This window comes from Thalassophryne amazonica, chromosome 5 (genome assembly GCF_902500255.1).
Source record: "Thalassophryne amazonica chromosome 5, fThaAma1.1, whole genome shotgun sequence".
NCBI classification, from domain to species: Eukaryota; Metazoa; Chordata; class Actinopteri; order Batrachoidiformes; family Batrachoididae; genus Thalassophryne; species Thalassophryne amazonica.
In genome coordinates, this window is record NC_047107.1 from 12,264,201 (window position 1) to 12,286,444 (window position 22,244).

Consider the following 22,244-nt stretch of genomic DNA (forward strand, 5'->3'; position numbering starts at 1 on the left):
TAAACACCCAGATATGTTGACATAAACATGCAGACAGATTGACATAAACACCCAGACAGACTGATATGACATGCAGACAGACTGACATAAACATCAAGACAGACTGACGTACCCAGACAGACTGACATAAACACCCAGACAGACTGACATGAACACCCAGACAGACAAACAGCCAGACAGACTGACATAAACATGCAGACAGACTGAAATAAACACCCAGATATGTTGACATAAACATGCAGACAGACTGACCATCGTTCAGAATCTCATCTCACAGTGAGGATGCAAGCTGCCTGACATTTAGAAATCACATCACATACACAGATCCACTATATCCATTCATCCATCAATTTTCTAAACCCACTTATTCTAGTTAAGGGTCATGAGGGGGCTGGAGCCTATCCTGGCACTCACTGGGTGAGAGGCAAGGCACCTGTACCAGCTGCTAGTCCATTGCAGGACATATACAGACAAACACATTCATGCTCTCACTTTCACTTACAGTCTATTTAAAGTCACCGATTCACCTAAACTGCATGTCTTTGAAAGTGGGGGAAGCCGGAGCACGTGGAGGGAACGCATGCAAACATGTGGAGAACATGCAAAGAAAGGACCAGGGTGGAGTCAAACCTAGGACCTTCTCACTGTGAGGCAGCAGTGATAACCTGATCCAGTATGTGTTGGCTTTATATAGCCATGTATCTGAACTCTTAGCTTTTCCATCAGGAAGTGTGATTGGTTGTAGAAACATTATGTTGAAAGGTGAGGTTGTGCCTGAGGTGTGTGTGTCACCTCTTTGATTGCCTGCCACTTGAGGGCGTTGTCCTGGCTGATAATACTGTCAGCCACACTGATGAAGTGCTGACTGAGCTCCTCGGCCCGGACTTGGCTGTAATTGGTGGTGTCGGCAGGGACATCAGCTGCCAGTGACAGCAATTTGATGAGGGACACCATGTCCTCTGACTGTAATCCCTCCTGTTTTGTCTCCTCTAAAGCCTGGACAGACACATTCAGCAGGACGGATGTCTCGACCCAGCTTGTCAGACCTGATGGCTGCTGGCCGAGTATTGCCTGAGAGTGAAGGTGGAGTTAAACAGAGTTACAGTACAGAATGCTGATGGACAGACTGATGCAAAACAAACCTGTGAAGAACCTGAACTGATATGGACATATGAATGATGGACAAAACAACTGGTGCACTATTTTCATCTCATTGATTTATTGCTGCTTATACGGGGTCTGTCCAAAAAGTAACAGACATTTTAATTTTTTTCAAAAACTATATGGATTTGAATCACGTGTGATTGCATCAGCCAAGCTTGAACCTTCGTGCGCATGCGTGAGTTTTTTCACGCCTGTCGGTTGCGTCATTCGTCTGTGGGCAGGCTTTGAGTGAGCACTGGTCCACCCCCCTCATCGGATTTTCATTGTCAGGGAAATGTCTGAATGATTTGGAGCTTTGCTGCATCAAATTTTTCCAGAAACTGTGAGAGACAGCCAGGTGGACACCATTCGCTAAATTCAGATGGCTTTCAGGGACGATTTTATGGGCATCACACAGATTGAGGAGTGTTACAGCCAGTTTAAAGACCGCCCACAGCGGCTGAGGACGCGCCGTGTTCCGAGCGGCGATCAACAGGCTCAAACGACCAGATCACTTCCAAACTGAACGCTGTGTTGATCTGGGACGTCGTCTGACTACCATAGAAATGGCAGAAGACGTGGACATAAAGACTTTTTTGGCACATTCCACTGTTACAGGAGTTTTTGTCATGGAAAGAGGAGCGGAGGAATGCGCCAGCATGCCGCGAATGGCGCGACACAAAACCACCTCCGTGTTGGTCTCACAGGATGGCTTTCAGATGGCTTTCAGACGGCTTTCGGTGGCTTTTCAGTCGTGTGACTATCCGAGAAATTGTGGATTAGCTGGACATGCCAGAACATGTCCTGTGAGGCTTCATCACGGCGTTGCTTTGCGCCATGCGGCTCCGTCCCGACGTGCGAATTCCTGTGAAATCTGTTCAATGTAATTCAGTTGATTTGTGCAGCCCCAAAACACAGTGTATTCAGCCTTAAATGCAGTCATGGGACCAGACATGTGTTGGCACGTCCAAGTCTGTTTTTCATCAAAATTGATGTTTTCAGTTAGGTCAGTGAAGGAATGTCACATTTGACCACTTCCAAAAACTACAAAATCTCAGCTATAAAATCCATTTCTGTGGATGGAGTTTTTCTGCAATCAACCTGGTGGTGTATGGCTCAGCACTGGACTGTTTGGACTGCCTGGTCTATTTTAAGCCTCAAGCCTTTTTGGAATTTACTTGGTGGTGCGTTCTAGTAGTAACTAGCCTCCACCGGCCCTGCAGCAGGTAACCTCCATCAGTGCTGCAGCAATTAACCTCCACTGGCCCTGCAACAGCTAACCTCCACCGGCCCTGCAGAAGCTAGTGTCAACTAGCCCTGCAGCAGCTAGCCACCACCGGCCCTGCAGCAGGTAACCTCCACCAGTACTGCAGCACCTAACCTCCACTGGCCCTGCAGATGCTAGCCTCCATCAGCCCTGCAGCAGCTAACCTCCACTGTCCCTGCAACAGCTAGCCACCACCGGCCATGCAGCAGGTAACCTCCACCAGTACCGCAGCACCTAACCTCCACTGGCCCTGCAGCAGCTAGCCACCACCTGCCATGCAGAAGCTACCCTCCACTGTCCCTGCAGCATCTAGCCTCCACTGTCCCTGCAGCAGCTAGCTTCCACCAGCCCTGCTACAATGTAGTGCTTGTTCTTTTGGCTCTTTTTGCTCTGCCAGGATCAGCAAACCTGAAGTGGTTGGGAACAGTTGACATCCTATTGAATGTGGAATGTGTGGAAGATTGTGCTGTTCCTTATTATTTTTTGCTTTTCAGAAAAAGTATCGGTTGGAATACCATATTCTTCATTTCTGTCCAACCTGGACCATGCATTGTACTGATGATGTCATTTTGTCCCACTTTGCTGTATTATTTTGTGCATATGACTGGTTGCTATCATTTTATTCTTATCCCCCAAATCCTGGTAGACCAAGGTATAGACTTAGTTCTATTCAACCAGTACCTACACATCCGATGAGGAAGAAATGTTTTATCTTTCTTTTGCTTTTATTGTCTGGTAATGTTGAACTCAACCCTGGCCCTGATAGAAACTGAGTTATGGTGGTTATCCATGGTTATCCTTGGTGTTATACGTCTAAATGTTAGAAGTCTATTGCCAAAACTTGACTTAGTTCACAAACACAGTGCAAGCATGTGGAAAATTATGCACACAGCAGCGGAGGAAAAAAAAAACACCACACCTTATAATACTTAATTCCTTTTATAAAGAGCAGATTTAGCTTCCACCTTGATGTACACCAGGAAGTAATGAAATGAAGTGGAATACTGTTCTCTCTTTCATGTTTTACATGAATTATGTGATGTGCTCGAGCCGGCCGGTTCCTGTGTCATGAAGAGTCAGCTCCCGTGTCATGAAGAGCTGGGCTCTCGCATCGTGAACACATCAGCAGTGATCCACTGCAAATGTGATATATGTTATAATTATTACAATGCAGGGAATTTCTGCACTGACACACACCTCGCGGGGCATCCCGTGAGGTGATTTCATGCATGGCACGTTATTCAGCAGCTTTGCCGTGCGCTGATGCAACGGTCAGCTGAAGCGATATGTGTTTTAATTTATACCCAGGCAAGGACAGCATGCAGATGTCCGCGCTTTGCACTGTAGTTATGCGACTTCATATCCTACAAGCCAATACAGGTGTGCCCGAGCTGTGACTTCTGAGCACAGATATTTGAACAGCTGCAGGTCGCAGGGGGACATGCCCACCTATTTCAGTGGACCTCGGCAGACCTCACAGGAAAAAAAAAGGCTCACTCTCTGTTCCTTCATAATGTGATTTTAATTTCATGTATGCATTATTATGTTTTTGTCCTGCATCTTCCTGATGTCTGTGTTGTAATTAGAGGTATTGGGAATTTTGATATTGATCTGAAACCAAGTAAATATAGGCCCAGTATCACCGATATCGATACCGATACCGATGCATTTTTAATTATTTAAGCTTCACAGATCCAAAGGACCCAAAAGACCGAGGACAGAATTTCACCAAACATTGTACGTGAAAACAAAATACTTTATTATCACAATCAACATTTTTGTTTAAAAAAAATCACTCAACACAACTTAAAACAAAATCTCCTGAGGCAGAGGGGGGAGGGTGCCCTGCTCCGTGTTCTGTGACACAGCGCAGCACTGCTCTTACAGACAGAGAGTACACTTTGATGAATCTGTGTGCACAGCAGTCAATGTGTGCGCGAGAGGAAAAAAAGCTTGAGTATCGATCTTTTTACACGAGGATCGTTCAATATCAATACCAGCGTTGGTATCGATATTATCGATATTAGGATTGATCCGCCCACCTCTAGTTGTAATGTAACATCATGCGTGCAAGGTCACGTCCAGTTGTCAGTCACTTGGCGGTCAGCTGACATGTGCCATATGTCTACAGCCAACACACAGTGCACATGTGTGTGTTCTCCAGCTGAGGTGCAGGACACAGCGGTTAGCTGTCCTGCACCGCTGTCATATGTAATACGTGTAAAATTGGAGCTGCCTCAAATGCCTCATTCAGCTGTCGCCACAACATTCACGCACACAAGTGGCCGAAAGACAGCAAATTCCCTGTGCATGGTCAGTCAAGCCACCTCTCGGCAGGTCTCTGCCAAATTCCAGGTGCCACACATGAAGATCCACCACTCACTGGGCACTTAGAAAAGGCATGGCTAATTGCACTCCTGCATGATAGTAGAGTGCAGATGACCACATTTGAGCTGTTTGTGAAAATTGTCTAAGTGCCACATGGGTGTCCTTTTACCAAGCAACACACATGGCAAGCAAGTGTGCCCCCCAACACATGTGGTGTGCCAGTGTGTCGGCACCCCCAACACGTGGCATGTGTGTCTGTCACGCACCCGCCCCCGCAACACATGTGACGTGTGGGTAGGGCGACCTTTCATGACATGCTGATAATTATGTACAGACAAGATCACATGGGCACAGGCCAGCCAGGTCTGAGTCCACACTGCATGGCAAGGCACCTCTTAGCTGATTGCCGGCCAGCCGCTCACTGACAGCTGAAAATGACGGCTCAGTCCACACGACGTGTTAAATTAAAAACACAGAGAACACAACCAGAACAAGTTTATTAATAAATATTACAATAACTACATACATAATTACATAAGAAATAACTAAAATAAAGAATCACAGAACAAAAACAGAGAGTGACACTTTGTTCTGTGTGCTGATCGAAAAGGTGGGGGTGTCCACGCAAGCCACTGCTGTTGAGATCTGTGGACCTGCAAGTCACAGCTGGAGAACACATACCATGTTTTAAAGGACATGGCCTTACAACTCTCCATCATGAGGTGCATGCGTGTGCATGCTGTCCTCATGTGAAAATACATAAAACAATATATCGCCTTTGCAAGCCCCTCAGCGTGCACATCGGCAGGCTGTGCCAGATGAAAAGGACCATCTGATCATGTGTACAGTCAGTTGGCAATGTGAATGTCACATCACCCATGTGAGCTGTGGTCCACATGATTTGGTGTCCTTCGACGTGCTGCCCGCTGGGCACATGGGACTAGCTGGAAATGTGCGTGGGGCCAGCTGGATATGCAGGGCCAGCAGATGTGGACATGATAAAAGGGCACTGTTTCATTCATCCCATTTCATGACTTGACATCTATGACCATGGGTTGTATACAGAGGAACAGAACTTGTATTGTCTGCCCAATAAGAGGGATTAAATATTAGAAATTGCAGTGTTTTTTTTATGGTATGTGTCCCCCCACCCCCCAGCAGCAGCGCGATGTGGTGCCACATATTCCAGGTGCTCGCACTGTGTTTGCAGCAACAAATCGTTGCTGCGGTATTGTGCACGCTTGTCAGACCATGTGTCCCTCCCGACAGTAGGTGGAATGTTTTGCGGTTCCCCATTTTGTTTTTTATTTTGTTTTTTTCAACCAGTTTCTGCTTCTTTCGCCCAACTTTGTGTTATGTGTGAAGGGGCCCTAAGGTTACAATGTTTTTCGTTGTGACCGTCCCAGAAAAGGTGGTGGCATAGCAATATCATCTCTTTCTCTCAGCAGTCAATTTGAATTGCTTGCTCTGAAGTTGGAGCTTCTAAATGGCCACTTTCTCACCATTGTAGGCTGTTGGAGACTGCCCTCTGCCAGTAGTGATACATTTCTATGAGCAGGGTTTTCATCATGATTTATGGCACCTTGATTGGTCCAGGATCTCACTTTTTAATGATATAAAGCTGGCCTGGAAGTTTAGTATTATTATAAATAAACATGCCCCTCCTCGCAAATTTAGAATGACAGGTAGAAACAATCCTTGGTTCTCCCCTAACCTGTCCAGTCTGCTTAAATCAAGGGCTGATGCCTGGGCTAAGGCCAGATATTCTAAATACCAGTGTGATTGGCTGGTATTCAAGCAGCTCAGAAATCACTTTACTTCCCTTGGTAAAAAGGCTAAACCTGATTTTTATGTTGATAAAACTACTCATAACCTAAATGATCCTAAGTTCTGGAACATAGACAAATCTTCAGCTAGGGAGGAGGGGAGCATGTCTCCTCTACTCTTCTCCCTGTACAACAGCTGCACCTCTAGCCACCAGTCTGTAAAGCCCCTGAAGTTCGCGAATGATACAACCCTCATCGGATTCATCCCTGATCTGGAGGAGTCTGCATACAGATGGGAGATGGATCACCTGGTGGCCTGGGGCAAACAATCTGGATCTCAATGCCCTCAAGACAGTGGAGATGGTTGTTGACTTCAGGAAGAACCCAGTCCTGGCCAACTCCATCACCCTGTGTGAGTCCACAGTTGCCATTGTAGAGTCCTTCCGCTACCTAGGGATCACCATCACCCAGGACCTCAAGTGGGAGCTGAACGTCAGCTCTCTCACCAAGAGAGCACAACAGAGGAGGTACTTACTGCGGCAGCTAAGGAAGTTCAACCTACCAAAAACAATGATGTGAACTTCTACACTGCCATCACTGAGTCCATCATCTCCTCCTTCATCACTGTCTGGTATGCTGCTACCACTGCTAAGGACAGCAACAAACTATAGCGTATCAACAATGCAGCACTGAAGGTGATCGACTGCAATCTGCCATCCTTTCAGGACCTGTACACGTCCAGGGCCCTAAGACCAGCAAGGAAGATAATGACCCATCCCTCTCACCTCGGAGACAAACTCTTTGTTACCCTCCCCTTTGGCAGTCAACTGAGGTCCATCAGGACTAAAACCTCAAGACACAAAACAACTTATTTCCGTCCGCAGCTAGACTTATAAATAATGCCAAAGACCCCATTTACCCTGCACAGCACCATTCCACTATACTTGAGAGTAAAGTTAGCTTTGCCCATTTGTCTATTTGGCTGCTTTAATCAATCAATCAATCAATTTTATTTATATAGCGCCAAATCACAACAAACAGTTGCCCCAAGGCGCTTTATATTGTAAGGCAAGGCCATACAATAATTACGTAAAAACCCCAACGGTCAAAACGACCCCCTGTGAGCAAGCACTTGGCGACAGTGGGAAGGAAAAACTCCCTTTTAACAGGAAGAAACCTCCAGCAGAACAAGGCTCAGGGAGGGGCAGTCTTCTGCTGGGACTGGTTGGGGCTGAGGGAGAGAACCAGGTAAAAGACATGCTGTGGAGGGGAGCAGAGATCAATCACTAATGATTAAATGCAGAGTGGTGCATACAGAGCAAAAAGAGAAAGAAACACTCAGTGCATCATGGGAATCCCCCAGCAGTCTAAGTCTATAGAAGCATAACTAAGGGATGGTTCAGGGTCACCTGATCCAGCCCTAACTATAAGCTTTAGCAAAAAGGAAAGTTTTAAGCCTAATCTTAAAAGTAGAGAGGGTGTCTGTCTCCCTGATCTGAATTGGGAGCTGGTTCCACAGGAGAGGAGCCTGAAAGCTGAAGGCTCTGCCTCCCATTCTACTCTTACAAACCCTAGGAACTACAAGTAAGCCTGCAGTCTGAGAGCGAAGCGCCCCTTTGGGGTGATATGGTACTACGAGGTCCCTAAGATAAGATGGGACCTGATTATTCAAAACCTTATAAGTAAGAAGAAGAATTTTAAATTCTATTCTAGAATTAACAGGAAGCCAATGAAGAGAGGCCAATATGGGTGAGATATGCTCTCTCCTTCTAGTCCCCGTTAGTACTCTAGCTGCAGCATTTTGAATTAACTGAAGGCTTTTCAGGGAACTTTTAGGACAACCTGATAAAAATGAATTACAATAGTCCAGCCTAGAGGAAATAAATGCATGAATTAGTTTTTCAGCATCACTCTGAGACAAGACCTTTCTAATTTTAGAGATACTGCGTAAATGCAAAAAAAGCAGTCCTACATATTTGTTTAATATGCGCTTTGAATGACATATCCTGATCAAAAAATGACTCCAAGATTTCTCACAGTATTACTAGAGGTCAGGGTAATGCCATCCAGAGTAAGGATCTGGTTAGACACCATGTTTCTAAGATTTGTGGGGCCAAGTACAATAACTTCAGTTTTATCTGAGTTTAAAAGCAGGAAATTAGAGGTCATCCATGTCTTTATGTCTGTAAGACAATCCTGCAGTTTAGCTAATTGGTGTGTGTCCTCTGGCTTCATGGATAGATAAAGCTGGGTATCATCTGTGTAACAATGAAAATTTAAGCAATGCCGTCTAATAATACTGCCTAAGGGAAGCATGTATAAAGTGAATAAAATTGGTCCTAGCACAGAACCTTGTGGAACTCCATAATTATCCTTAGTCTGTGAAGAAGATTCCCCATTTACATGAACAAATTGTAATCTATTCGATAAATATGATTCAAACCACCGCAGCGCAGTGCCTTTAATACCTATGGCATGCTAATCTCTGTAATAAAATTTTATGGTCAACAGTATCAAAAGCAGCACTGAGGTCCAACAGAACAAGCACAGAGATGAGTCCACTGTCTGAGGCCATAAGAAGATCATTTGTAACCTTCACTAATGCTTTTTCTGTACTATGATGAATTCTAAAACCTGACTGAAACTCTTCAAATAGACCATTCCTCTGCAGATGATCAGTTAGCTGTTTTACAACTACCCTTTCAAGAATTTTTGAGAGAAAAGGAAGGTTGGAGATTGGCCTATAATTAGCTAAGATAGCTGGGTCAAGTGATGGCTTTTTAAGTAATGGTTTAATTACTGCCACCTTAAAAGCCTGTGGTACATAGCCAACTAATAAAGATAGATTGATCATATTTAAGATCGAAGCATTAAATAATGGTAGGGCTTCTTTGAGCAGCCTGGTAGGAATGGGGTCTAATAGACATGTTGATGGTTTGGATGAAGTAACTAATGAAAATAACTCAGACAGAACAATCTGAGAGAAAGAATCTAACCAAATACCGGCATCACTGAAAGCAGCCAAAGATAACGATACGCCTTTGGGATGGTTATGAGTAATTTTTTTCTCTAATAGTTAAATTTTTATTAGCAAAGAAAGTCATGAAGTCATTACTAGTTAAAGTTAAAGGAATACTCGGCTCAATAGAGCTCTGACTCTTTGTCAGCCTGGCTACAGTGCTGAAAAGAAACCTGGGGTTGTTCTTATTTTCTTCAATTAGTGATGAGTAGTAAGATGTCCTAGCTTTATGGAGGGCTTTTTTATAGAGCAACAGACTCTTTTTCCAGGCTAAGTGAAGATCTTCTAAATTAGTGAGACGCCATTTCCTCTCCAACTTACGGGTTATCTAATAAGTTTCATTACACTAGAAGTCTTTCAGAAAGCACTGTAACTAGGTTTAAGGATATGATTCCTTCTTTATGTTCTCTAATGCCATATACCAACACAGTGCAGAGTAGCTACCTAAACTCTGTAAGTGAGATAGAGTATCTCGTCAATAGTTTTACATCCTCATTGAAGACAACTTTGGATGCTGTAGCTCCTCTGAAAAAGAGAGCTTTAAATCAGAAGTGCCTGACTCCGTGGGATAACTCACAAACTCGCAGCTTAAAGCAGATAACCCCTTTATATTGTAAGGCAAGGGCCTTACAATATAAAGCGCCTTGGGGCAACTGCTTGTTGTGATTTGGCGCTATATAAATAAAATTGATTGATTGATTGATTGATGAAACTTATTCCCCACTGCTGGGTAGTCCATCAGAGTAAATGTAAATGTTATTAAGAAATGATCAGACAGAAGGGAGTTTTCAGGGAATACTGTTAAGTCTTCAATTTCCATACCATAAGTCAGAACAAGATCTAAGATATGATTAAAGTGGTGGGTGGACTCATTTACTTTTTGAGCAAAGCCGATAGAGTCTAATAATAGATTAAATGCAGTGTTGAGGCTGTCATTCTCAGCATCTGTGTGGATGTTAAAATCGCCCACTATAATTATCTTATCTGAGCTAAGCACTAAGTCAGACAAAAGGTCTGAAAATTCACAGAGAAACTCACAGTAACGACCAGGTGGAAGATAGATAATAACAAATAAAACTGGTTTTTGGGACTTCCAATTTGGATGGACAAGACTAAGAGTCAAGCTTTCAAATGAATTAAAGCTCTGTCTGGGTTTTTGATTAATTAATAAGCTGGAATGGAAGATTGCTGCTAATCCTCCGCCTTGGCCCGTGCTACGAGCATTCTGGCAATTAGTGTGACTCGGGGGAGTTGACTCATTTAAACTAACATATTCATCCTGCTGTAATCAGGTTTCTGTAAGGCAGAATAAATCAATATGTTGATCAATTATTATATCATTTACTAACAGGGACTTAGAAGAGAGAGACCTAATGTTTAATAGACCACATTTAACTGTTTTAGTCTGTGGTGCAGTTGAAGGTGCTATATTATTTTTTCTTTTTGAATTTTTATGCTTAAATAGATTTTTGCTGGTTATTGGTGGTCTGGGAGCAGGCACCGTCTCTACGGGGATGGGGTAATGAGGGGATGGCAGGGGGAGAGAAGCTGCAGAGAGGTGTGTAAGACTACAACTCTGCTTCCTGGTCCCAACCCTGGATAGTCACGGTTTGGAGGATTTAAGAAAATTGGCCAGATTTCTAGAAATGAGAGCTGCTCCATCCAAAGTGGGATGGATGCCATCTCTCCTAACAAGACCAGGTTTTCCCCAGAAGCTTTGCCAATTATCTATGAAGCCCACCTCATTTTTTGGACACCACTCACACAGCCAGCAATTCAAGGAGAACATGCGGCTAAACATGTCACTCCCGGTCCGATTGGGGAGGGGCCCAGAGAAAACTACAGAGTCCGACATTGTTTTTGCAAAGTTACACACTGATTCAATGTTAATTTTAGTGACCTCCGATTGGCGTAACCGGGTGTCATTACTGCCGTCGTGAATTACAATCTTACCAAATTTACGCTTAGCCTTAGCCAGCAGTTTCAAATTTCCTTCAAAGTCACCTGCTCTGGCCCCCGGAAGACAATTGACTATGGTTGCTGGTGTCGCTAACTTCACATTTCTCAAAACAGAGTCAATCAATCAATCAATCAATCAATTTTTTTAATATAGCGCCAAATCACAACAAACAGTTGCCCCAAGGCGCTTTATATTGTAAGGCAAGGCCATACAATAATTATGTAAAACCCCAACGGTCAAAACGACCCCCTGTGAGCAAGCACTTGGCTACAGTGGGAAGGAAAAACTCCCTTTTAACAGGAAGAAACCTCCAGCAGAACCAGGCTCAGGGAGGGGCAGTCTTCTGCTGGGACTGGTTGGGGCTGAGGGAGAGAACCAGGAAAAAGACATGCTGTGGAGGGGAGCAGAGATCGATCACTAATGATTAAATGCAGAGTGGTGCATACAGAGCAAAAAGAGAAAGAAACAGTGCATCATGGGAACCCCCCAGCAGTCTACGTCTATAGCAGCATAACTAAGGGATGGTTCAGGGTCACCCGATCCAGCCCTAACTTTAAGCTTTAGCAAAAAGGAAAGTTTTAAGCCTAATCTTAAAAGTAGAGAGGGTGTCTGTCTCCCTGATCTGAATTGTGAGCTGGTTCCACAGGAGAGGAGCCTGAAAGCTGAAGGCTCTGCCTCCCATTCTACTCTTACAAACCCTAGGAACTACAAGTAAGCTTGCAGTCTGAGAGCGAAGCGCTGTATTGGGGTGATATTGTACTACGAGGTCCCTAAGATAAGATGGGACCTGATTATTCAAAACCTTATAAGTAAGAAGAAGAATTTTAAATTCTATTCTAGAATTAACAGGAAGCCAATGAAGAGAGGCCAATATGGGTGAGATATGCTCTCTCCTTCTAGTCCCCGTCAGTACTCTAGCTGCAGCATTTTGAATTAACTGAAGGCTTTTTAGGGAACTTTTAGGACAACCTGATAATAATGAATTACAATAGTCCAGCCTAGAGGAAATAAATGCATGAATTAATTTTTCAGCATCACTCTGAGACAAGACCTTTCTGATTTTAGAGATATTGCGTAAATGCAAAAAAGCAGTCCTACATATTTGTTTAATATGCGCTTTGAATGACATATCCTGATCAAAAATAACTCCAAGATTTCTCACAGTATTACTAGAGATCAGGGAAATGCCATCCAGAGTAACGATCTGGTTAGACACCATGCTTCTAAGATTTGTGGGGCCAAGTACAATAACTTCAGTTTTATCTGAGTTTAAAAGCAGGAAATTAGAGGTCATCCATGTCTTTATGTCTGTAAGACAATCCTGCAGTTTAGCTAATTGGTGTGTGTCCTCTGGCTTCATGGATAGATAAAGCTGGGTATCATCTGCGTAACAATGAAAATTTAAGCAATACCGTCTAATAATACTGCCTTATTAACCAGAGTTTGATTCTCGGCGGGTGTGTCGTCGAGTGGGGAAAAACGGTTAGAAATGTGAACGGGTTGGCGGTGTACACGGGGCTTCTGTTTAGAACTACGCTTCCTCCTCACAGTCACCCAGTCGGCCTGCTTTCCTGGTTGCTCGGGATCTGCCAGAGGGAAACTAACGGCGGGTAAGCTACCTTGGTCCGCACCGACTACAGGGGCCTGGCTAGCTGTAGAATTATCCACGGTGCGGAGCCGAGTCTCCAATTCGCCCAGCCTGGCCTCCAAAGCTACGAATAAGCTACACTTATTACAAGTACCATTACTGCTAAAGGAGGCCGGGGAATAACTAAACATTTCACACCCAGAGCAGAAAAGTGCAGGAGAGACAGGAGAAGCCGCCATGCTAAACCGGCTAAGAGCTAGTAGCTGCGCTAAGCTAGCGGATTCCTAAAAACACACAAAGTGAATAATGTGTAAATAATTTAGAGGTGATTCAGCAGAGGGAGTGCTTTAGTTAAGGCACGTGAAGATTACACTGTGAAACAAATCGTTATCTAGGTAACTAGATCAATCTAACTGCGCAGATCAAACAGCTAACAGATACAGCAAAACACCGCTGTGCTCCGGAACAGGAAGTGATACAATACCGCAGTGAGAGCCAACCACCAGTAGAGGCAAGCAACTTACAAAGAACTTTGTAAGAACTTACTTCTTACAAAAAATTTTTTTTTTCTTTTTCCTTATATTTTTATTGTTGTTTATGCACCTATGACACCAGATCAAATTCCTTGTACGTGAGAACTTACTTGGTAGTTTACTTGATTGTGATTCTGATTTGGGGATGAAATCACAGATAAATTACCTGCTTGCTTAGTAAAAGATGTACATATGAAGAGTTCAGATGCAAAACCCAGTATCTCCAAACATAAATTTTTAGTTGATGCTAACATGTACTTTGCTGTCAAGGGGACCATCAGTGTGCAAAATATGACAGAATCTGAACAAACTGTTTTCATGTTATTGATAAAACTCTGTGCATTTTTGCATAAGGTTTCCTTTAAATCTCCATTTTCAACTGCATTTTTCTCCATTTGAATTAAAAGTACTTACTGGATTTTGCATCTTGAACTCTTCATATTTTAACTGATAAATCAGCCATTCTTAATTGTTTTAATGAACACTTTGTTTCTCCAGGATCTCCATTTGAGTCCTCACATCCACATCAATCTAATGTGCAGGGGGTTTACCCCCAATCACCACCTATTGGTACTCTGTCTTCAGGATTTGATCTGACTCCTTTTGATGTAGCTGTGGTCCATGGGGCTTTACAGCAGTTGGATTTATGTAAATCTGCCAGACCTGACAACCTCAAGCTGTTCTTCTTGAGGTCAGCTGCAGACTTTATAGCAGAACCTCTGTCATATTTTTAATCTTACTCTTTCTGAAAATGAGATTTAGAGAATATGGAAGTCTGCTTATGTTCTTCCCCTCCTGAAAGGTGGTGATCCTTCCATAGTTAAGAATTATAGGCCGATCTCTAAATTGTGTGTTCTCTCTAAGAACTTAAATGTTTTTTAGGTGCACATGGTCTTCACACAGTATCACAGTATCAGTCAGGTTTTTGTAAACAGCACAGTATAATAACTACTGCTGTTTAAGTGGTAATCGAGATCATAGAGGTATTAGATGGCTGAAAATATTGCACAGCTCTTTCTATTGACTTGCCAAAGGGATTTGACACAGTTGACCATGTTATCGTGGGAGATAGACTCCACAAGATTGGCTTATCTAACGAGGCTGTTCACTGGTTCTCCAATTATTTATCAGACTGAACTCAGTGTGTCAGGCCGCCGGGTCTTCTTCCTCTTTCCTCCCTGTTCTAAATGGTGTGCCTCAAAGCTCTATATTAGGGCCTCTTTTGTTCACAGTTTATGGGAATAATCGTTGTGATAATTTGATTAATGCTGTGTCAAATTTTTAAGCTGATGATAACACAATTTATTGTTCATCTTCTTCAGTTGTAAAATTCCTTGAGTTCTTGCAGTCAGTATTTGATACTGTTCAGTCCCATTTGACTCAACTTAGGGCCCATTCACACATAACATGAGTGAAGCAGAGTAGCGCACGAAGGAGGTTTTGCATGTCATTCATGAAATATCAGAGCTGCCTCAAATGCCTTGTACACCTGTCTCCGCAACCATTCATGCACACAAGCACACACCCTGCGTGTGCTCATTCAATCCCCCTCTCGGCAGGTGTCGGCTGAATTCCAGGTGCCACACACAAACAACACCTCTTGACTTAGAAAGGGCGGGGCTATTTGCCCTCCTGGTACAATCGTAGACAGCAGCTGACCACATTTAACCTGTCTGTGAAAAGTGTCTAAGTGCCACACAAAAGTGGCATAACCTAGCAACATACATTGATGTGACTGTGCCAAATTCCCCCCAACACACACATGCAAATTCTGTGTGGAGTGTGTCGTCATCATTGTTGTCCGCCTCCCCCCAACACACACACACACACACACACACACACCCTGAATATTGTCAGCTGAGGCTGAAGGTCCCGGGGTCCGGGTGCTGCTGGACCAGCTGTCCGCTGTGTCCTGGAATTCAGCTGGAGAACACGCAGTGTACATGTGTGTGCGGGCGCTCACACCCTTATGACAACCGGCCAGCGTCTGAGCGTGCAGCACGGTGTGAAGCCGGCCCAGCTGGCTGATGTCACTTCCACTACATAAATTGTAGTTTACATGACAGACAGAAAGAGTGAAAATTAAATAAAACAAATAAGGGTAAAGGTGTGCACTCATTCATGACTGATTCCTTTGTTCATACGCTTTGCTGTAGACATACGGCGCATGTCAGCTGACCGCCAAGTGACAGCTGGATGTGACCGTGCACGCAAGGTGTTACATTACAACACATAAATCAGACAGATGCAGGAAAAACACATAATAATACATACATAAAATTAAAATCACAGAACAAAACAACACAGAGTGAGCCTTTTTTTCTGTGAGCTGCCGAGGTCCGCTGACAGAAGTGGGCGTGTCCCCCTGCGACGTGCAGCTGTTCAGATATCTGTGCTCACAACTCACTGCTTGGGAACACCTGTAGTGGATTGCAGGATATGAAGTCACACAACTACACCGTGAAGCGCGGATGTTGGGATGCCGTGCTCACGTGGGAATAAATCTCTAATTCTACCAAATTGCACTCTACTTTGACTGGTATTAACTTTGGGGGATTTAACACTATAAAGCCACATGACAGCAGAAAATCAAGAACCTTGAGTTTGAGTTTATTTTGAATCTTCAGAGATGGAAAAATAAAATTAAAATGTTCAAACTAATGGCAGTTTTCCACACCTTGTTGTACTACTGTTGGGTGAGGATCGCACCCACAGTTCCTTTTTTATTATCAACTGAACAGTTTATGAACAAGTAGTAAAAAGGTAAGGAAATTCTCATTAATTGATGGGAAACTTTGAGCTACTAATGTGACTGTGAAGCCTTGAACTTGGTTCAGGTTGGACGTGGTGGTGGTTTGGACGTAGCCTTGAACAAAGCCAGCTTCAGGGATTGCCACAGGTAGACTTCTGACAGTACTTATGCAGCTTCTTTTAGCTTTGTTGTAGTGTTCTACTCTGAGTCTGTGAAAAAGCAGAATGAATCCAGTATGAGTTGTTACCTGAGTTTTGTTGGAACGCTTCATCAGATGGTTCATAAAGACAGTGGGCTGAGAGCTCTGAGATTCTCTAATCTGCTTCATCTTCAGGTAACGCTCTGTCAAACACAGTCAAACATCAACATTCAGTCTTGGAATAACAATGTTTGATAAGCAGCAGTGCTTCATCTCTGGAGCTGAACATGACCTATGTCCTCCCTGCAAAGCAGGGAAGGGGGTAGATGTTCCATTCTGATTAATAAACAATGTTTAAACTTCCGTAAAAGCTAAATTAAAACACTACATTTGGTAATAAAATCCATTCAAATGTAAGCAGTGGTGGGCACAGATAAGCAAAAAAAAAAAATAAATAACTTTGATAACAGATAATCAGATAACTGAAAAGTTATCTTTGATAAAGATAAAATGATAAACCACCCAAAAATGTATCAGAAGTTACAGATAATCTTGATATGGCACACCTGTGAGGTGGGATGGATTATCTCAGCAAAGGAGAAGTGCTCACTATCACAGATTTAGACTGGTTTGTGAACAATATTTGAGGGAAATGGTGATATTGTGTATGTGGAAAAAGTTTTAGATCTTTGAGTTCATCTCATACAAAATGGGAGCAAAACCAAAAGTGTTGCATTTATATTTTTGTTGAGTGTATATATAATAGTTATGTTACTTATACAAGATACATGGCACAGGTAACATAATTATTATGCAATTCAAACAATATACTGTATGTATTTTAAATAAATACTGTCATTATTATTGATTTAGAGTAATTACATTTTATTAATACTAAATACATAAAGCCAAGGATTATGCATTTCAAATGAATAGGATTTATTGCAGTAATGAATATGCATCATGTAAGGTTTATTTGGTAGGTTTGTATTAAAATTATCTAAAAAAGTAAATGGGAATTTGTCATGTAATAAAATAACATAAATCTTAAAAGTTAGGGTTAAATATTGCTGTGAGTGTACAGAGAAAAGACCAGGAGGGAAGCAATCCTAAGACCTTGCTATTATGCAACAGTACTAACCACCAAGCCACTATGCCACCCTAGGTCCAGTTAGTAAGTAAGTACGTAAGTCCCTTTGGCTGCTCCCTTGTTTACAATCGGAGTCACCACAGCAAGTCCGAGGTGGATCTGCATGTTGAATTGGCACAAGTTTCACGCCGGATTACTTGGAGAAATGTGGCAGGGGTGTTGTGTGGGCCGCCAGAAGAGGAGGTACTGCTGGCCCACCACCAGTGGGCGCCCTGCCTGAAGTGCGGGCTTCAGGCACGAGAGGGCGCTGCCGCCACGGACACAGCCGGGGGTGACAGCTGTCACTCATTATCTCTTGACAGCTGTCACCCATCTACTCTACATCATCTCACTCCATAAAGACCAGACATTATCTCCACCTCGTTGCCGAGATATCTTACTTCAATGGAGGTAACTTTCTCTGCCTGTAGTAATTGATTCTAAGAGCTATTGTTTTGCAGCTGTCAACCAGAGGACCGGCGTGAGTCACGACTGTTTCGTCCTACGTCCGTCAGATAAGTGTTTAAACAGACGCTGCACGAGTGTGTGTTAGAGGTGGAGGTGGCATTCCCACCGTTGTTGTTACGGGGTGTACACACACCCACACTTGACTGTCTTTGTTCTTCGCCAGCAGTACCAGATCCGACAGTTGGGGACGGTGATCACCTGGGAATTCGGGACTTGGCGGCTCCAGTATTCACCAGGTTCGGTGGCGGCAGAAATCGTGTGGTTCCGGCTCTTCTCAGGACAGACTTCTTCTATCCTCGAGCCTGCCCACACATCACCTTTGTGGATTGACTGTTATCATATTCTGAGATTGTCTGTGTATTCGTTGTGCACCTTCACAACATTAAATTGTTACTTTTTGGCTCATCTATTGACCGTTCATTTGCGCCCCCTGTTGTGGGTCCGTGTCACTACACTTTCACAACAAGGGGTGGGATTTGAACTGGGAACCTGCTGCACCAAAACCAAGTGCACTAACCACCACCCCTACGACCATAGGTCCAGTTAATCCATGATTATTGAGGAAATCGTTCATTCACACATTCATTTTCTATACCTGCTTACACTCAAGTGTCACAGAGGGATGGAGCCTAGGGCATGAGGCCGGACACCCCTTGGATTTATTTGATCTAAAATCTGTTGAAGGGCCACATATTGACGAAGTAGGATATTCACACCTTCAATCAGTCAGAGTCATCAATTCACCGAACCTGCATGTCTTTGGAAGTCTATGATACTGAGGAAATCAGCAGGTAATTTTTAATGGCCACACAAAAACAAAACCATTGTTAGAAGCACTGCTCGGCTGCCCAAAATATGATGTAATTAACAGCCAAATCAAGTTTAGCATGTTACCTGAGCTTGTCAATAAGATGCTAATGGCATTAGCATTAGATTGAGGATGTTAGGTCATTAATCCATGATTACTGAGGAAAAAAACAGTCATAATCTATCATGCCTACACCAAAGCAAAACCATTACATGTTGGACCTTTCAGCCCCTGAAAATACGATTTAATAAACATCTGCTCAGATTGTTAGATTGTCAGTATTTAAGCTTCATTTGTCCTGCTCAGGTCATACAGTCTCACACACTCTTCACCTCTTTACCATGTATAGGTTGGAACCTGTGGACACACACATTTTATATATAGGATTATCTTATGGCTGCATATCAACAAGGAATGTTGCCAGTCATTTTTCACAGATTATGTTGATTAAGTATTTGATTAAGTAGATGGGACTGCGCTCTGAGACATTCTGACAATTTCTGGACTCCCCAGGAAGTTACTAGACATCATAGCCAACATCTTCACAGATGCTATGAGTGCTGTATGGAGTGAAGGCAGACACTTCCAGTGAAAACTTGTGTTCCTCAGGGATGTGTTCTAGCTCCCTTCAATGCTTGCATTGAATGTGTGTTGAGTAAAGTTGTGGAAACCAGTGACTTAGGTGCTTTCATTAGTGAGGATATGTTTACTGACCTTGACTTTGTGGTCGATGCTATGATTTTTGTGGAATCAATGGATTCATAGATTAGAACACTTGAGAATCTGAGTGAAGAATTGGAGTGTCTGGGTTTGTGATTGTCCTGCATGGATAAGATCCAGAGCCTGTACAAGTATTCACAAAGCAATCTAAGGCTAAAAGCAGCTCTTAGTGACGTCATTCTAACAAAAATGTTAGAATTCCTCAAATTCTAAGACATTTCTTTCCCTTGGTAAGATAAAAGTTATTCACAAACCATCTTAGGCCTTAAGAGAGCTCCTAAGGTGAAAGATTATTAAGAAGAGAGAGGAGGACTTTTTAGAAGGCTAAGAGTTTTAAATAGACAAGACGGTGGAAAAACAGAGAGAAAGGAGAGATATCCGTAAGCTGAATGGCAGTGATTCAGTAACACACTGATCCTGCAGGGATAATGATTATGGTTGACCTCATCAGGGATGAGCTTACTTTTCTAACCCAGTGTAGCAACGCAATACTAATATGGGAAAAATGTAAACAGCATGTAAATTCTATAACATTCATACAATTATTAATATCAAAGTAAGCAATATCAGCAGCCAGAGCATAAACTCACCTGTTTGAGAAAAACTTTGCTTGTGTGCTGCAATCTCTGCTCTCGTTTTGGATTGCAGCACGTACCAGCACTTGTAATACTCACCAATTATGCACAATTACCAGCATGGAGGATAAACATAACAATAAGCCAATCAAAGTAATAATCGGCATGTGCATGAGGTACATTCAAACATTTTGAAGCTGTGTAAGAAATCATTTAGTTTTGCGGCGTTTCATCATCATGACATTAAATTATTTTCACGATTACACATACTGTTCAGGTTATATGATCAGTTGATTTTACTGCACATTCATAACTAAGAGTGCATTTGTTTTTCTTTCCGTTTTTGTGACAGCCAATCACAGCTGTAAAACCAAATGAGTTAGTTGACCGCAAACCATTTGAGGAAACCGATTGCCTTCAACCATTAGAGTTTGCCAACTTAAATGAAATAATTAAAAAAAATTAATTGTTAAAGTTTTATTACCAGAACAATTTATAGTTACTTAAACTTACGTAAATCTAGTGTATGTTTTTCAATAAAAAAGTGACAAATAAATTTCTGCCTAAAAAATTGGCATTGGTGTTAGGATTAAATTTTTGGATGCATTCTTTGGTTTACTTGTTGACAATAATCTGCTTTCTAATATATATATATATATATATATATATATATATATAAAGTTTCTGACCTTTTTATTTTTTTCAAAAACTATATGGATTTGAATCATGTGCGCTTGCATCAGCCAAGCTTGAACCTTCGTGAGCATGCGTGAGTTTTTTCACGCCTGTCGGTTGCGTCATTCGCCTGTGGGCAGGCTTTGAGTGAGCACTGGTCCACCGCCCTCGTCGGATTTTCATTGTCAGGGAAATGGCTGAGCAACTGCTGCTTTGCTCCATGAAAATTTTTTCAGAAACTGTGTGAGACAGCCAGGTGGAAACATTCGGAAAATTCAGATGGCTTTCGGTGAAGACTCTATCGGCGTCACACAGATTAAGGAGGATTACAACCGGATTAAAGACGGCCCACAGCGGCTGAGGGCGCGCCGCGCTTCGAGCGGCCATCGACAGGCTGAAACAACCAGATAATTTCCAAAGTGAAGGCTGTGTTGATCCGGGACGCCGTGTGATTACCAGAGAAATCGCAGGAAATATGTACATCAGCACTTTTGTGGCACATTCCACTGTTACAGGAGATTTTGTAATGAAAGACGTGCAGAGGAATTCACGCGTTGGGATGGAGCCGCTCATGGTGCACAACAAAAAACACCTCCGTATTGGAAACCATTCCGAAGATTCAGACGGCTTTCGGTGGCTTTTCAGTCGAGTGAGTATCCGAGAAATTGTGTAACAGCTGCGCATGCCACAACATGTCCTGTGAGACTTCCAACACGGAGGTGCCATTTCCCTGACAATGAAAATCCGACGAGGGGGGTGGACCAGTGCTCACTCAAAGCCTGCCCACAAGCGAATGACGCAACCGACAGGCGTGAAAAAACTCACGTATGCGCACGAAGGTTCAAGCTTGGCTGATGCCAAGTAAAATCCATGGAGTTCAATATTTCCACCAGTTCCTCCTCTGTGAACTCAGCAAACCTCGCTGGCAGACGATTTTGTACTGTTGTTGCCATGTTTGTTGCCATTTTTTCAACCAGCGTCTGTCAGCTAGTTCCTGTCCTCCACAACGTCATTAGTGATGTCATCTCATCAATAATTGTATGCCGCACTCTGATTGGCTAGCTGTTGGCAGTAAGCTCTAACGCTATTGGTCAGTGGGAACCGATCCAATATAACTTGTGGTCATAGCCTTTTTGGATCCCTTTGGATCCAACATGAATTTCTGGCGCCAAGCATGCCAAAATGCAGGTAAATGATGGACAGAAAGGCTAATCTGTGATTGGTCATGAACAGAACTTGCAGTTTTTCATAATGGTATAAACTCAGTTCAAATGAATTGAATGGAATGCACTGGAAATACATCACCAACACTTAAATGCCCCAAAATTTTAAATGCAATTAAAGGAACTGAGTTGCTATGACAACAATTCATTT

General features: G+C 42.9%; 1 protein-coding gene across 1 annotated transcript in view; it reads right to left on the reverse strand.

Annotated features, from left to right (window-relative positions):
- Positions 1-22,244, reverse strand: part of adgrd2 (adhesion G protein-coupled receptor D2) — a 415,295-nt gene that overhangs the window by 314,700 nt on the left and 78,351 nt on the right. Inside the window, exons 6-7 of the mRNA XM_034169723.1 lie at positions 16,604-16,698; positions 793-1,071 (exon numbers count right to left, since the gene is read on the reverse strand). Coding sequence (XP_034025614.1) covers positions 793-1,071; positions 16,604-16,698 — 374 coding nt within the window. The remainder of the gene's footprint in view (positions 1-792; positions 1,072-16,603; positions 16,699-22,244) is intronic.